We start from the raw sequence: 18159 nt of genomic DNA, 5'->3' as shown, positions 1-18159 counted from the left end.
CCAGTGAGCAAAATGTGATGTAATACTTTACAGAAGTACTGTTTTAATGTACTTGTACATTAAAAAGTTCTCTATTACCTTCTGCTTCTATTCCACAGCATTCTTATTGGAAATAATGTACTTTGTAGTTCACATCATGTATTTTAAAGCTCTGGTACTACTGATGCTGGCTTAATATAAATAAAGCTACATTTAAGTATATAAGTAAATAAAATGGTTTCCAGTTGCAAGATTAATTCGATATACACATTAATAAATCAATAGTGATGTAACGTACATGTGCTCCAAAACAATTAATTTTACCTCAGTTACTTTAGCTTATTTGAGTACATTTTAATGCTAATCTATTACTGTGGCTTTTATTTAATAGGCTACTTGTTTTATAGTTTTGTAAAACGGTTTTAATACATAAAGTTGTCTGAGGTCTTATGCACCACCTTTTTTTTTTTTTAAATTAATACCATCTGTATAAGGACAAGGCTGCGTATGAGTCAGAAAACCTTGCCCAGTGTTGTCTACACCGACTTTACTTCATTTCCTTTGCCCCACCACCCAGTGCTGCTTTGTTTTAGGCGCACCCCTATTAAAAAAAACACCCAAAACTGGAAACGCCTCTGATAAAAAACAGAAGGTTTCGCAGGCACAACATTAACTGGAGGGCCCACTATAGAAAGGTGTAGCCTGTGTTGGGTTGGGATGTCCCAGGTATTTCCGCTCTCCTTTCTCGTCACCTGCCGTTTTCAAGGTGGAGCCAACACCTGATGCTGTTTCGTGTTCACTGTTTACATGTGACAAGTTTACTGAAAGCGTGAATGAACCTCTGCTCTGTGCTGCTGTTGACTGCATGTGTGTCTCTGGCGCCTCCAGCAGCAGCGGTGGCGTTGCGCCACTTGAGAGAGAGAGAGAGAGAAACTGCACTGGGTCTTTGTGGATCCAGGTTCCATGAATGAATGGACGAGAACCGGTGTCTGAACAGAGAAGGCGGCCGGAGGAGACTGCGGACAATCCAACTTCACCCGAGCGTTGTGTAAAGTTTCGTTAAGAAGAAAATCCATCCACTGAGCTGCAGCTTTAGAGACCAGGGGACGGTTTTTCCTCGTAATCCCACTCTTGCACCGATCGAGCTTCACCAACAGACGTTGCTCGGTGAACGCTGGGAGGATTTTATTTTTCCTTTCACGCGTGCACACAGCAACAGGTCATTTAGAGCACAGTCCAACCTGCAGCTGTGCTTCACTAGTCGTTAGACCAGCGTTAACTTTAGTTCGTGTGCACCGAGGGATGCTTTTTGCCACTCTTTTCCGCGCATTCGCCGTGATATGAACAGCATTGTGCTCGCCGCCGAGCAGATCCTCCAGTGTGAGCGCACTGCGTTTTAGAGGAGGTCGACCGTGGGAATGAGAGGAAAATGAAAATGTGCTAATTAAACATTTTTCTGGCTGATCAGCGCTGAGCCTTCCACACCGACAGACGGACCTGCGAGGAGCTGGAGTTGGTGCGGGAGAGGATTTCGAGAAGGATTGTATGTTTAGATGGTGCCAAACAAGTGGACCATGAATTCAGTTCTGCACAAATCGCCACCAAGGAGTTGGCTTGGTCTCAGATTACGCCTGAGTAAGTAAAAATTCATGAAGTCAGCTACTGACTGATCACCATCTTAATATTCGAGCGGCTGCTCAGTCTGCAGCTGGATAATGTTGGATAAGTCACCACCTCAGAGTGATCAGCATGCTTATTTGTGTGATTCACTGTGAGTTTGTCTTTAAGAAGTCACAAAGGAAGGGGAAGAGAGGAGCTCTCATGGCTTTGATCGTCAGGCAGCAGTTCTTTGTGTCATGTTTTCCTCCAGTCATCAAAGTCAATGGCTGGATTTGGCAAGTGACCTGAGCAATTATCCCAGCTGGAGGCAGGAATATTTCAGTCAGACAGGACAGTACACTCTGATCTGAAGTTATGCACCTGATAAAGGATCTTGGGACAACTCAGTATACACTCAGATGATGGATATTACCTCTTGTAAATCTCCAGACAGTACAATTTACAGCAGTTCTTTTTTTCATGCACTCTTCCACTCTTTCCTGTTCATAATTTAGACGTGCAACGACCTTTCTAGCAGTATGAGTTTATCTAACTGTTTATCTCACACTCAGGTAAATTGCAAATTAGTTTCTCGTTGAGCTTTTATTGATGGAAACCTAATAAAATGAATACTTGACTCTTCTAGCTTTGAAGACTTATCAGATTGATGTCCTTGGAGTTTAGCTCTCTCTCGCTCTCCCTCTCCTTTATAGACTTTACATGTTCATGTACACTGTTTGCAGTTCATGGGTTCATGCAGTAAGTGAAGTATGCACGGAGTTAAAGTTTAGCAGCCTTAATTGGTTGAGTCTGGAACCCTTCAGTGTTCCAGGCCACCGGAGTCTTAAGTCTGTCTTAAACACACTGGTCTAATCTGGGGCCAGATGTCTAGTCTGGTCTCTGTCGTCCACAACAAAACAAAAACTGAAGAAATATCTCTGCTGTGTGCACTTATTCACTGCTGGGATGTCAAATCAATCCCAAAAGATGTCAACCGTGGGAAGGACATAATGGTTTAATGCTTCGTAGTATTACAGCATCATGTGCTGTTCATGCAAAGCTTGACCGTAAATGTAGAAGTGTGGTCTTCGCATGTCTTTATTTTCAGTCGATTGAGCCTAATTTGTTTGGTTCATGTCAGACTACTATCGTTACAGCCATATCGGTGATGTTCACTGATGTCAGAGGTCAGAGGCTGAAATTTACCTCTTCCACTCATAAAAGCAATATCTGACGACCTCGCCTGTACCCTTTATGACGAGGTTTGACATCTCAGTATATACAGTGGGGCAAAAAAGTATTTAGTCAGCCACCGATTGTGCAAGTTCCCCCACTTAAAATGATGACAGAGGTCAGTAATTTGCACCAGAGGTACACTTCAACTGTGAGAGACAGAATGTGAAAAAAAAATCCATGAATCCACATGGTAGGATTTGTAAAGAATTTATTCGTAAATAGGGTGGAAAATAAGTATTTGGTCACCTCAAACAAGGAAAATCTCTGGCTCTCACAGACCTGTAACGTCTTCTGTAAGAAGCTTTTCTGTCCCCCACTCGTTACCTGTATGAATGGCACCTGTTTGAACTCATCATCTGTATAAAAGACACCTGTCCACAGCCTCAAACAGTCAGACTCCAAACTCCGCCATGGCCAAGACCAAAGAGCTTTCGAAGGACACCAGGAAAAGTATTGTAGACCTGCACCAGACTGGGAAGAGTGAATCTACAATAGGCAAGCAGCTTGGTGTGAAAAAATCAACTGTGGGAGCAATCATCAGAAAATGGAAGACATACAAGACCACTGATAATCTCCCTGATCTGGGGCTCCACGCAAGATCTCATCCCGTGGGGTCAAAATGATCATGAGAACGGTGAGCAAAGATCCCAGAACCACACGGGGGGACCTGGTGAATGACCTGCAGAGAGCTGGGACCAAAGTAACAAAGGTCACCATCAGTAACACACTACAACGGCAGGGAATCAAATCCCGCAGTGCCAGACGTGTTCCGCTGCTGAAGCCAGTGCATGTCCAGGCCCGTCTGAAGTTTGCCAGAGAGCACATGGATGATACAGCAGAGGATTGGGAGAATGTCATGTGGTCAGATGAAACCAAAGTAGAACTTTTTGGTATAAACTCAACTCGTCGTGTTTGGAGGAAGAAGAATACTGAGTTGCATCCCAAGAACACCATACCTACTGTGAAGCATGGGGGTGGAAACATCATGCTATGGGGCTGTTTTTCTGCCAAGGGGACAGGACGACTGATCCGTGTTAAGGACAGAATGAATGGGGCCATGTATCGTGAGATTTTGAGCCAAAACCTCCTTCCATCAGTGAGAACTTTGAAGATGAAACGAGGCTGGGTCTTCCAACATGACAATGATCCAAAACACACCGCCCGGGCAACAAAGGAGTGGCTCCGTAAGAAGCATTTGAAAGTCCTGGAGTGGCCTAGCCAGTCTCCAGACCTCAACCCCATAGAAAATCTGTGGCGGGAGTTGAAAGTCCGTGTTGCTCGGCGACAGCCCCAAAACATCACTGCTCTCGAGAAGATCTGCATGGAGGAATGGGCCAAAATACCAGCTACTGTGTGTGCAAACCTGGTAAAGACCTATAGTAAACGTTTGACCTCTGTTATTGCCAACAAAGGTTATGTTACAAAGTATTGAGTTGTATTTTTGTTATTGACCAAATACTTATTTTCCACCCTGATTTACGAATAAATTCTTTACAAATCCTACCATGTGGATTCATGGATTTTTTTTTCACATTCTGTCTCTCACAGTTGAAGTGTACCTCTGGTGCAAATTACTGACCTCTGTCATCATTTTAGGTGGGGGAACTTGCACAATCAGTGGCTGACTAAATACTTTTTTGCCCCACTGTATATGAAATGTCGTACGATGGCCATAAGAACAGTTTCCATGTATTTCCAAGGGTAGCTGCATGGGCTGAGACCACCCTCGCTACCTTCTGGTGCAAACTTCTGGTGCAAACTTCTGGTGCAAACTTCTGGTGCAAGCTTCAAAGGTTACTCCAAGTAGGCTTCCAAGGGGTAAAGACCTGTGTCCACAAACGGCAAAGGCTGTTCAAGTTGGTTAGACTTTAGTCTGTGGTAGCCACTTGGATGGATAACACATTGTGATAGTGTTGTATTATGAGTTACTCTCTGATTCCGACCCCTATTAATCATCAAGTCTATTTAATATTTGAAATTAGTGGAAAAATGCCTGTAAATGTTTTCTTGTTAGAGCCACACATCCTCGAGACAGGGGTGTGTCCAATTTCTACTTCAGTTTCTTTAAATTTAATCACTTCATTAAGGTTACAGAATAATTCACCAGCTGCTTTGTCCACTTAAGTGGTTTCAGTGATTTACAGACTTCAGAGCTGAGGTTTGCACGTTAATGCTGAACAGCAGTGGAAACAGTATTTTTAGTAGCCGTGTTTAATCATATCTCACGATCAATTAGAAATTACAGATGATGAAATTATCTTCTTCTGAGTACTTTAAGGACTTGGCGGCCCTGTGGCTTTCCAAGATGAGGCCATTCTTTTGCAGCCATTGACAGAACACTAGACACTTTGGGGCTTTTTATCATGCCGCATGATCTTCATCTACAGATGGATTCTGTAATTTTCTTTCTGAAATGAGCCCTCAAGAAGTCGCTGCCCATGCAGGCTCATGAGAAGATGTATGACAGTTTTTTTTCTTCACCTTTAAAACGGCAAGAAAATATATCTTACCAATAGCCTCCTTTAACAGCTGTAATGGTGCTTTTGATCATATCAAATGAGCTCTGCTGGCAGATGACGTTTGCCCAGGAAGTGCTCAGACGTGAATCTAAATCAGAACATCTTTAGCATAATAAATGGGTCTAGAATAGCAGCTAAATGGACCCGATGTTGAGCTGCAGAGCTCTCAGGGAACATCTGGAGCCTGACCAGACCTTTGAAAGTTGCGTGCATGTGCCACGGTGTGTGTTAGTGTGTGCGCGAGTGCGTATTAGTGTTTGTCTGGCTCGTGGCTTGTTACAGTTTAAACTTCCTTTTCCAAACTGTCTTTCTGTTGTTCCAGTGTGATTTCCTTTCTCCTTTTCCCTCTCTGCATTCATGTCTTCTCCTGATGCCATTTTGAGTCACGGTTTGCTCTGCTTATTTTCTTTCTTTCCTTCAGTTGCAGAAACATAATCATTCAAATTTTTTGTGTGTTGCTCCAGCTCACCCTAGTATTTTTTTTTTCTTTCTTTTAACGTATAAAAGTTTCTGGGCTTTTTTTGCTAAAATGCAATGACTGCAAGTTGACCTCTTTTGGTACTACAGTAAATATTGGTAAACACAGTTAGCTTTTGTCTCTAGTTGAATGTGATCTGCATTGCAGACTGTACTGAAAAACAATAGCTCACTTATGCAATCTTTCCCTTCCCTGTGTCTGACAGAAAATGTATTTCCTTCCTTGCATCTAATTATTTCTGCACTCCACTTCTTGCTTGTTGATTTACCCACAGCAGGGGAGTTCATGAAGGTCCTGTGACCCAAAACCTTTCTCATTTCATGTACAACCATCAGATTTTCCACATATTTGACCGTTGTGGTTCTACTGCCCTATTTCTTTTGCAGGGGGATTCCCCTTTGAAGTCTTTGCTCTTGTTCTTCCTCTGGTAATAGACAGTGTGTCATTTCCACATTATCTTCTCCACTAGCTTTTAGTCCTCAGTGCATTTACTGTTCTTTTTTGTGTTTTAATGCTTTGTTTTTTTCTAAAAACTTGCAAAATGGAACACTGTCATAACAAAAGCAGTCATTGTGTCACTTTGTGGAACCAGAATTTTTCTTAAATGCTTAGCATTTCTAATTCTTGCTGTGAGCGCTTGATGAGCTGATGAGAACAAAGCCTTTGCCTTTAAGTTGTGATCTATTGTAAATGTAAAAAACATTGATTTCAGGTGCTTTGAGAGGCATAAGGGAAACTCACAGTATGCACACTGAGCAGGTGTTGTGGCCTTGCACACTTTACTGCAGTGTCAGTGTTTTTGTTTATAGCCACAGATCAAGTCATTGTCATAAACCTGGTGTCAGCTAAGGGCTTATTTTTCCCCACTGTTCTCTCACAGATCTTTTCACATTGGAGCACTTTTAAATGATCAATGACGAACAGAAGCTGATACGCTTCCCTTCTTACGCTCAGTCAGAAGCAGGTTTGTTAGGCTCACAATTCGGTTGGTGCGCTGATCGTTGCCTTCAGGGGTAGTCTGTCCATGCAGTTTTGCATCGTCACACAGAGCACAAGCTGTTGGCCTCCGCTTTGCATTTTCATTCAGTTTGCATATGAAATCTGCCCCGTTGGTCAGTGTTGGATTGAAGTCTTGTTTTGTAAATTCACGCTCCGCATCACTTTGCCAACTTCAAACAAATAAAGGCAGCTAATGTGATCAAAAGCCCTTCCACGCTGTCAGGGCCTCATCATGTTGTAAATAGACCAACAGTGCGCTCGCTCACTTCAAACTGTGCAGCAGATAATTAGAGGGCCTATGTAAAGGTCACACACATGTACACACACACACACACACACACACACACACACACACACACACACACACACACACACACACACCTTCTTTAACCAGAAACATAACTGCAAATGTTTATCTCTAAATGTGTCCTTCCACACGTGTAACCTCCACCCTGCTTAAATGACTGTTTATGTGCATTGCAGCCTTCCCCATGACAATAACTGTACTTTTCAAGAATAAGTGTTTTTGATTCCCGTTGACTCTGTTATTGGCTTCTCAACCATAGACCCCCTCTGCAATTTCAACCAGATTGTTTCAATTATGGGATTATTCATATCAACAAGCTGAAGAGTGGTTGTTTGTCCCTCTGAGCTGCTGGTTTAAGGATGGACTGTTAAATTACACCATGTCTCATCATGACTCAGTCGCTGGGGATGGCCCCTCTACCTCAGCTTCTGAGGTTTTATATCAGCGCTTTTGATATCTTCAGAAGACATGTGGTAAAATCGACTCGTGTTTCAAATTCAGGTACTCGTTCACTTCTCTCATTCAGGTGTATGAAGACTTGATGATAGCGCTCAAGCAAGGTCAAAATAATTTGTGTTTGGGTTTGTTTTCATTTCGAGCGTGTTTTTAAGCTTTACCTTGATTTGTGATAGAAGGGAAAGGTAGTGAGCAGTGTTGGGGAGTAACGGAGTACATGTACCGCCGGTACCTGTTTAAAATACAAAATATGAGTAACTGTATTCCGTTACAGTTACTGTTTAAAAAGGTGGTATTCAAAATACAGTTACTTTTTGAAATGAATGGATTACACGGCAACATTTTCCTGTCTCACAAGGCTATGCCCTCTCTATTTTTGGTTTCCATGCTGGTGGAAAATGTAGTCTCATGGGCAGTGTAGTCCGTGCTGCAGGGAGAATGGACCGCCATACCCGTTATGTGTCTGTGAGCGAGGGAGGGAGGAAAAAGGAGAGTGGAAAAGTACAAGCTTTCACCGAGCAGAAATGGGAGATGGAAGCATGTAAATATAATAACAACCACTGCAGCCAAAAAGAGTGCCTGATGAGCCCAGCTGTAAATAAGATGCAAGATTTATTCATTATAAGGGGGAAAAGACCCGGGAAAACTTAGTTAACGATAAGAATTAGGGCTGGGCTATATCATACCGTTCACGGTAATACCGGTGTAATTTTGGGCAACGATAAGAAAATGAAATATCGCGATAGACTATGGGTAAAACGCGCATGCGCAGTGCCTTTGTTTACATACGCACATGGCGGCGACGCAGAATGAGAAGAGCAAAAGTGGTTCATTGAATGAAACGGATGAACCAGAACTGGTTTGTAAAAATGCTGCAACTTCAGTGGTGTGGAACTGGTTTAGCTTTCGTCCGTCAGATACACAACAAAGCACTATTTTTGGTAGAGCATGCTAGCGGGCCGTCGTTATTACCGTGTTGTTTGGAAAATACGGCACACTTAAAATCAATCCTTTGATTTTTCTGAAAATCGACAGTGCCCCTTATAATCCCGTGTGCCTTATGTATGAATTCTGGTTGTGTTTACTGACCTCGAAACGATTTTATGTCGTACACGGCGCTCGAAAATCTGTCAAATGTTTTAGTACGACTTTGCTAAGCTACGAACCGCACCGCTTGATGGATTGTCGGAGCATTACGGCTATCGTAGGCAGGAGCCTCGCGGAGTGATACGTACTGTGCTTCAACATAATATTACCGTATTGTGTGTGTATGTGAACCTCTTTTTAAGTTTTGTGGATATTATACATGGTTATGCTGAGGATATGTCGGCCATTTCCACTGGAAATGCCTTTTGGTTAAACTGTCAGCAAGGAATTTGCATTTGCACTGTTAAATTTTTATATAACTTTAATGCACATAAAAAACAGCTGCTTGTTTAAGTGAAAATACATTGATGGGTTTTTTGCACTAATAAAGTTGTGGAGTTGTAAAGTATTTTGTCTAGTGTCAATTATATCGTTATCGCAAATTTTCAAATGTATATCGTGATAAATATTCTTGGTCATATCGCCCTGCTCTAATAAGAATGATTAAAGAAATTGCGATTTAAAATCCCTGAAATCCATAAACGCCCAAGCCTCAACTCTTGTGGCCCAGTACCAAACGACCCGGGGGGCCCGGGGGTTGGGGACCGCTGATATAAGGTATACGGTGAGATGGAGGCAGATGAGCCTCTGTGGTGAATTACTGGGACTTTAAAGTAAATTTAGATAAAGCTTTAATTTCATTGGCCACTGGAATATTAAATCTACATGTATTAATAATAATAATAATGGATCTGATTTATATAGCGCTTTTAAGGCACCCAAAGCGCTTTACAATACCACTATTCATTCACTCTCACATTCACACACTGGTGGAGGCAAGCTACAGTTGTATTGAATCAACAGTCAGATTGAATTATAAACAAGTTGGCTGGTTTGTTTGGTTTTTTTTAATTGTTGTTTTTCAACCCTGTCTCTTATCAGGTCTCAAGTGTCGCCCTGTCTTGGTGCCTTATAAAGTCCTCCATGCCCTACACTGAAATACTTTATGAACTATTTAAAGATTGCTGTAAAATCTTGACACTTTTACAGTTTTTAGGGGAAGAATGACTCTGCAAGGCTGAGCTCAACCACAGAATACAGTGTCAATAAATTTTGTCTACACATTAATGTTCCTCCTTCAAGGTGAACTGTAATAACTTTGGTGGGCCTCCTGACTTTTTATCAAGCACTAGTTTGACTCAGCACTTTATTTTGTCCAATACTTTTAATCAAGCATCCACAAAGAATAATAACATCTCTGTCCATGTTGATTTTGTTACTGATTCCTTATCAGATTTCTGTGCATAGGCTGCACTAAGACAGGTTTACATCTCTGAGTCAAAGAGTTAGGCTTGGAAAAAAGGCACGCCTGTTTCTCAGGTCTGCTACCAGTTTGACATCATTGCTCTGCAATGCACGACTGCCAAAAAGACCAGGCCAGAAAAACATGGCAGATAAAAGGAACTGATTAAGCATATGACTCTGACAGACTGAACAATCAGCCCAGTGTGGTTGATATCTGTTTCTATTCCTGTCAGTTCTAATTAGCACTGAATTATAAGTAAGTTAACTGGTGTTTTCTCTTTTTAAATCGTAGCCTAAAATTAAGGTGACCTCTTCATATATCTTGACTCGTTAAACAAATACTACAGAATCAAAGAGATTTGTTGAGAATGGCCTGAAATGCAGAAGAGTGTAATAATACTCACAACCCGATATTTGCAGGCTGTGTTACACCCGACAAATGCGTTTTTTATTTCTCACCTGAATTATACTCTTAAACACCTTAGTGTTGTTGGCATATTAGCATAGCGACATGTGCATTTAGTTCATAGCACAGTCTAACAGAGCTGCAGGCCCTGCAGAGGCTGCTGTCTTTCAGCAGCGACTGAAGAACTAAAAGCAAAGTAGCCAGACAAATGGTGCCCAACTGGCAAACTGACAGCAGTAATGATGGATAAAGAAACGTAATTTATTTTCATTTAGTTGAAGACAAAAGGAAATGAAAACAGACAATATGTTGTGGTGATCTTCTCCATAGTCCAATAGTCCTGTGATCCATCTGCGAGACTGCCAATAACCAATAAGTCACTTTCATGGTGGTTTCTTTTTTGTTTGTTTGTTTTGTTTTTTAACTTTTACATATATTTCCGCCTGTGCCTCCGTTTGCTTGTTCAACCTGTACAAATGTGTAAAACGGCTCATCTGTCTCGCCTCCACCCTTCACCGAACCTTCCCCACACACAGCTGAGTCTTTCACCAACAAAACACACATGATGAAATAAAAAGCGGAGGAGAGTAGCGTGCGTGTGTGCAAAGCCATAGTTGACTCTAATTTATAGTCAAAACAACAGTCAAAAATACCCTTCACTTTTCTCTCATTTTGAGATGATGACGATGGATTGATGTTGATTTCAAAGAGTGGAGACATGTGCAAAGGAAATTTTGTGTGCGTGTCTGTCCGTGTTATGAGTTCCGGCATTACAGAAAAGCACATTAAATTATTAACCCTGGGATAGATTGGTGACCTGTCTGGACTGGGCCCACCTTTTGCCCGGTGACAGCTGGGTTAGGCTCCTGTCCAACCATGACTTGGATGGGTGAATCCAAAAATATTGATTTAATGTGAAGTCTCTGAGATCATCATCCTTTGGCACAACCTATGTGTGACTGGTTATATATGAAAAACAAAAAAACTTCCTTCAAATCATATAAAGCACAAAAGTAATAAAATATAAAAAATGGAGTCAAAGCAGGTGGTGTGCATCGTGCAAAGCACAGTAGCCAGATAAATTGTATCCAAAGAGTAGAGAAATGTGTCTCAGACTCTGGATAGAATGGAAATGTGCCTCTTGCAAAAGACAGGTGAGTGATACATAGCCTGAAACGTATCTCGGCAGGTTTGATGTGCACATTAATATGTGCTGCTTTTCCTTAAAAATGTATTAATCCATATGTAAAAACAGAAATGGATAGTCTTGCTGGAAGTTGCTTTTTGGTGAGGCAGAAACGAAATCATTTGTATTTTCTTCTTTTTTTTTTGAGCATTCACACAGAGACGTCTTTAACTGCTCTTAGTTTGCTGGTGAGAGGTTAACCTCAGCCTGTTTGATGGGCCACCTTGCTAAATATAACCCCCAACCTCCTCCACATGGGCACGCACAAGCCTTCAACTGCACTCCCTCTGTCAACACTCAGACTTACACACTTTTTTGCCCTCTTACTGCTCACAGTCCAAAAGTCTCATTTACAGTCTTGTCATACTGCAGCCACTCGCTCACTCGTTCCTCAACACACCATTAATACTTTAGTGAGTGTGATCCTGTTGAGCAGCCAGTTCATTCAGGCTTGACACACTAGGACGTTTTGCTTGCTATTTTTGTCTTATCCTACTACGATTAGTTGGAGGTAGCTGAATTAACATTAATATTTGTAGTAATATCACCTCTAATTAGTGTGTTAACTTAAAGGTTTGCAAGCAGTGCTGTACTGGATTAAATGACTACTGAGGCATTTAAAAAATATTCTTACTGCTAGGGACTTCCTGCATGGTGTATATAAACCAAATGCACTCAGACATTTTATTAGGTATACCTTGCAAGTACCAGATTGGACCCCATTTAGAACTGCCTTAATTTTTCATGGTACAAGGTGCTGGAAACATTCCTCAGAGATTTTGGTACATGTTGACATGATGGCATCACACGGTTGATGCAGATTTGTCAGCTGCACATCCATGATGCAAATCTCTCATTGTACCACATCCACAAGGTGCTCTGTTGCATTGAGATATTGTGACTGCAAAGACCATTTGAGAACTCATTGTCATGTTCGAGGAACCAGTCTGAGATTATCTTTATAAAAGGACAGCAGCCATCAGAAGATTTGTGTATAAAGGCCATGAAGGTGGTCATAAAGGGATGGACAACAAAACTCTGATAGGCTGTTGCATTTAAATGTTGGTGCTAAGATGTGCTAAGAAAACCATTACACTATGATCAGCTTGAACTGTTGATGCAAAAACGGGTTTTACCCATGCTTTTATGGCCTTTACACCAAGTTCTGACCCTATCATCCAAATGTTGCAGCAGAAATTGAGACTCGTCACATTAGAGAATGTTTTTCCATTCTTCTGTTGTCCAATTTGGGTGAGCCCATGTGAACTGAAGCTTCTTTTTGTTTTTAGCTGACAGTGGCAGCAGTGTGGTCTTCTGCTGCTGTGGCCAATTTGCGTCAGAGATGTTGTTTTGCATACCTTGGTGGTAACAAATTGTTATTTGGGTTGTGGCTGCTTTCCTATTAGCCTGAAAAACTCTGAACATTCTCCTTTGACACAACCAGCTAGAGATCAGCAGTTGGTGAAATACTGAGATCAGGGAGTCTAGCACTACATTTACTTAAATCGCCTTTCTTCCTTATTCTGATGTTCTGTTTGATCTTCAGCGGATCATCTTGAGTGACTCCCTGCCTAAATGCAATGAGTTGCTGCCGTGTGATTGGCTGAATATCTGATCAGCCAATCACACGCCTGTTGAACAGGTGTACCTAACAAAGTAGCGAGTGAGTGTAGAAGCTGTTAGCATAGCTTTGCATAAAGACTGTAAACAGAAATAAATTAACCTTTTACTGCCTGATATGTTTTAGAAACCCAGTTTGTTTTTTACATACATATGAAAATATAGATACTTCTGTCACCACAATAGTGTAAAAGGAATCTTTGTTCCCTTGTTGCATGTGTATATTTCTTTTTAGGGATTTTATTGTGAAGGCTCACTTTGCACTGCAATAGAAGGGTTTCTAGCAAAGCACAGAGACAAACCTCAATCTGTCAAGTAGTGTTAATTAGTGAGCTATGGAAATGCTCTTTTTCCCTTTACTTTTGGACAGAAGCAGACCTTTGTCGTTTATTATGCTGACCATCTCCTGGCTGTAGCTACTTATCAGGCAGATATGATGCAAAGTTCTTATCAAACTCTGAGCATAACAAGTGTCAGTCAGTCAGGGTCAAACTGTTCCTTACAATATCCTGGATGATAAGATCAACATACTTCTTTGCAATAATAGGGCTGTCATCATACTACTGCTCCTTCTGCTGTTATCTTTACAGTACCAGAGACTGGTTGAGGACTGCCATTCATCATTGCATTGCTGAGAGACGCACACTTCGAAACTTTGCACTGGCATCAAGATTTTTGCCCTAAAAAGTTTACATTTATCAGATGGAACGATTGATATCCAGATCAGCTGTTCGAAATCCTTCATTTTCAGCCATGTTTTGTGTGGTGTTTATTTTAAGATGGGTGAGAATCACTCAAGCAGATGGGAATGCAGATTTGTAACACCTAGTCCACGGATGTTATACATGAATGTTCTGCTTAAAAAGCCAGGGGCAGAGCCGCTGAGCTTATAAAAACAGTTGCATAATGTCTTCTGTTTTTCTGAGATTCTTTGTTAAGTCTAAAGAAATAATCCTGATTATTTTATAGCGATTACATCAGGTTTATTTTTAGCTTGAACTTGTGACTTGACTTTTTTGGGGGGAGTAGGAGTGTGGAGATCAGAAATGAGTGTTTAAGAGGCAGGGATGCTGGTGGTTTTTAGTACTCGAGGCTACTTCTTGAAAGAGCAATGCAAACTGCTGGAATACCTATTTGTGAATGGAAACCTTTGTCAAACCTTGGCAAATTATACATAAATCAGGCTGTGTAATCTTGGTTGAAAATACAGATTCCCTTGCATTTTGGTCACTTTTGGACTCGTCTCCAATCGTAGCCTCTGAAGGCAGTGGCCAGGATATCTGGATCCCAGATAACAGTTGAAGACTGGTTCCTGTTCCCTGTGCCAGTCATTGTTTATGAATGTAGCTAAATTAAAATGTGCTAATAAAAAAAAAAAAAGGTTCAGATGACCCTTTGGTTTTAAGATTGTGCGTGTGCACCTGCTTGCAACAAAAGCCTGCTCAAAAACATGTGCAGTCAAACTGATCAGACTCTCCCACAAAACCCAAAGTTACCTGTACCAAAAGTCTTTTCATAGGGATTAAACTTTGACTGGACCTGAACATGCACAGTCTGCCAGCAAACACCTGTCCAGCCTCTGAAAATGTGTTTTCACTGTACAGAAACCATTTCTAGATTCTAAATTACACACAAATATTCTGTGTATGAGATCAGACCAAAAAGCATTCTAATGTCAGTATTGGTGCCATACCTGAGCAGGTATTTTCTGTTCTTGATAGGACTAAAGAAGTGTCTTTTTATTAAAAGCTGAGCTGATGGATGATGATGAAAGCGAGGCTAATATCTCATCTGCTTTCCGCTTTGTTTCTGTAGTAGGTGGAAATTGGCCCTTGTATTTGCTTCCCAGTTCTCATGCTGCACGACTGCACTCTTCATTAAAAGGGAAGCTGCGTGCTCAAAGCTGCTTCGGATTATTACCATATGTCTGCAAAGCCCAGCGCTGAGCAGAAAACCAGCTCCCATCCTACCCTCTAATTTCTTATCCCAAAATTGGACATGTGGGTCGCTATGTGTGACAACGTCCCTCCCTTCCCCCGGCCGGCGCAGCACATTCTCACAGTATTTCTTCTCCCATTTTAGATGCATAATAGCAGTGCATCAACCTTTAAGCAACCCTGGAAAATATTATGTCTTGATTTGATATCTAACTGCATGTTGGTTTAACCCTTCAGCTGTTTTTCCAAGATATTAGAGGATCGGAGTGCGTTGTTTCACTCGAGCGTTTTGCAACTGGACTCCTTTTGCTCATTTCCGAGATGCTGATGTGTGCGTTCTACCTCCTCAGAAATATCTGAGCTCATGCTCCACAGAGCTGGTGCATTCATAAAAACGAATAAATCTTTCAGGAGACATAAAGGGCGCGGGCACTAATCAATGCAGAAAAATGTCAGCCTTTTACAGTTTGAGCAAAACATAAAGAAAGTCCGCTCTGGATGTAGGAGGAGGCCTAAAAGAGATCTTTGTGTCACCCAGTCCAAAAGCCATTGGCCCACATTGCCCGTCCCAGCATGCAACTCACCTCTGCATGAATAAAACACTTGTCTGATGGAGTGGGCAGAAAGCCCCCCTATCTCCAGGAGATCCTACACAGGGCTTTAACATGAGCAGCTTGCCTCACACGCCAACTTTGCACAGTTTGAGAAACTTTGTCATGGATAAAGTCAAACCTCAGGGAAGGCGACGGCAAAGGAAACTTGCTCCTAGAGATGAGATGAGCAACACCCTTTTTAGCAGTTGGTTGTCTGTAATTTAGTTGGGAAAAGCTTGGATAAATGGATTAGAAGAGGACAGCATTTGGTGCTTGACAGCTCCTGGTGGGCGGCTTTAAGTGGATGATTAGCAGAGAATCTAAAAACCTACAGGATCAACAGGACGATGCAGTGAACAGAAGGTTCAGAGACATTTATTGGTCTTTGCTTTGTGGGATCAGATGCAGTATTAAATGTTGCTTATTTTTAAATGATAAAAAGTTTGTTGCAGTTACAGAATTGATACTGTTGTCCTCTGGAAATATAATTGTACTCGAAGGAAGTGCATTTGCTCACTTGGACTCTCTGTGAAGTAGGATCAGACTTAGACAGGAGGTTCAAAGCAAGTTTTAGCAAGCGCAAGCTGGATGAGGTAATCGTGCAGGTGGAGATTACAGATGAACATATTGGCAGTTGGCAAAGTTGAAAGCAGAGTTGGCTGGCAGGCTTTGTCTTTAAAAATGGTCAAAGAAAAGGGAGTAATAATTGCCTGCAGAGCTTCAGATAATTGTTCAGTGGGGGAAGGGGCCATGGGCTGCTCAGACTTTTCAATTTCACAAGCAAAGTATGGGCAAAAGGCTAAATTATATTCATTCCTGTAAAATATTTGCTTGTCGAAGAAGTCACAATGTTCCTCTACTGGAAGAAGCGTGGTGCGTACGAGTTGGAGGCTTTGCCATCTCCTTTCAGCGAAGGGTTAATGGAGCGCTACTCCTGGTCTTCATCCCTGGACGTCATCCATGATCTGTGTGGTAAGCTGAGGAACCAGGTCACCTGACTTAACTTTTGGATTAGTGTTTGTGTGTCTGGTTTTCTGCACAACAACACAAGGATGAGCATTGCATTGGTTTTTATTTGTTTTACTTTGGATTATTTAAAAGATTGAGATGCCACAGAAATGAATTAACCAGGCCCATTTCACTAATCACCACAGGGCAAATGTCTTTGTACACTTCAAAATGTACTAGATTACAGATTATTACAAATTGTTTGTCCCTGATCTGATCTGCTTTCTTTAAGACTGCAAAGCTCAAAGCTGCTTTTTGGAACCAGCCTTAATAGTGACAGTGTGAATGCTGGCTCGCTTTGATATAGAACGTGTTTGTTGTGTGCACGTCTGAGAGCCAAACGCTAAAATCTTCACGCGCGCTCAAGTTTCAGAATCTTAATGTGTCCAGTATGTGTCTGCTGAGAAAAACCCCACCAGACTGATGACATTTAGGCTCAAATACACCGTCTTTCATGCTAATTAGTTAATTAAAAATAAAAGGAAATTCCTTTGCTTATAAGATGAGCATTATTCATTAAGAAGGAAAAAAGAAATGGACCATGTGCAGTTCAGAGCGTGTCCACTAAGTCGCATCCGTATTTCACTGATATGATCAAGTGATCCTTTAACATTCATAAGAAATAACTCTGCAATGTTTTATGTAACTTTTCTGCAAGAAAAAAAAAGATCACTTTCATTTTGAGTGAAGTATTTTATCCCCATTATGGAAAGGCTTTTTTTTTTCCATTGCTCTGTTCTTCCGTGGAAAGCACTCAGTGACCTGGCATGAAGACAGCCTCACATGAGGTAGACAAGAGGGAAAGAGCGGATGAGACCAGCTTCACAGATGAAATATTTACCATGGAAGAAGTGCGTAACAGCACTGAAATCCTCCCCTGTCTCCACTCGGTGCCTTTTTTTTTTTTTGAAGTGGCACAGGGGCCTTGCTTTCCGGCTGTGTCCCCTCTCCCGCCCCTCCAGATTTACGCCATTAGTGAAAGGGAAGTGATAACACACGGCTGTGGAGGAATGTTCTTCATCCTGTCCTCTTTGCCAGCCAGCCTTTTGGAAATCGCACTGCTTTTTAGTCAGTCTGCCTGCTGAGGCAGACCTGTTTGGCAGACGAAAGAGAGAACAGAGGAGCCAAGAAGGGTACAGTCAGGCTGTGATCCTTACTTTCTTTTTTTTCTCCATTTCTGTAATTAAGTCCTGAGCTTCTACTGAAAACATTCTCAACTGTATGTTAGCTGTCAGCTTTAGGATATTGTTACATTCACCAAAATGGAAGAAAAAAAAAACTTGAATCCAGAATTCAATCATTTCCATGGATTATCTTATCTATCCAGTGTTCTGGGAATCCATCCTACCTGGCAAACCGTCCTAACTTTGTGAATATGAGCTAGAAGCATACTTTAACAGCTAAAATTAAGTGGCAAATCATCCTAGCATTGTTAATAAGACCTA

General features: G+C 41.5%; 1 protein-coding gene across 3 annotated transcripts in view; it reads left to right on the top strand.

Annotated features, from left to right (window-relative positions):
- Positions 1 to 663: 663 nt before the first annotated feature.
- plekhg5b (pleckstrin homology domain containing, family G (with RhoGef domain) member 5b) overlaps positions 664 to 18159 on the top strand; it is a 78819-nt gene continuing 61323 nt past the window's right edge. The window contains exon 1 of one of the 3 annotated variants that reach the window (XM_005918838.3): positions 664 to 1614. In XM_005918838.3, the coding sequence (XP_005918900.1) occupies positions 1533 to 1614 (82 nt within the window). In that variant the 5' untranslated portion in view covers positions 664 to 1532. Of the gene's footprint in view, positions 1615 to 14079; positions 16679 to 18159 lie in introns of those variants that run through there. The other 2 variants (XM_042219309.1, XM_042219308.1) reach the window with 2 other exon arrangements.

The sequence above is a fragment of the Haplochromis burtoni genome, unplaced genomic scaffold (genome assembly GCF_018398535.1).
Source record: "Haplochromis burtoni strain Fernald_Lab_line unplaced genomic scaffold, NCSU_Asbu1 Contig_31, whole genome shotgun sequence".
NCBI lineage: Eukaryota > Metazoa > Chordata > Actinopteri > Cichliformes > Cichlidae > Haplochromis > Haplochromis burtoni.
Note: the sequence above shows the minus strand (reverse complement) of the source record. Positions and strands in the feature narration are given on the sequence as shown.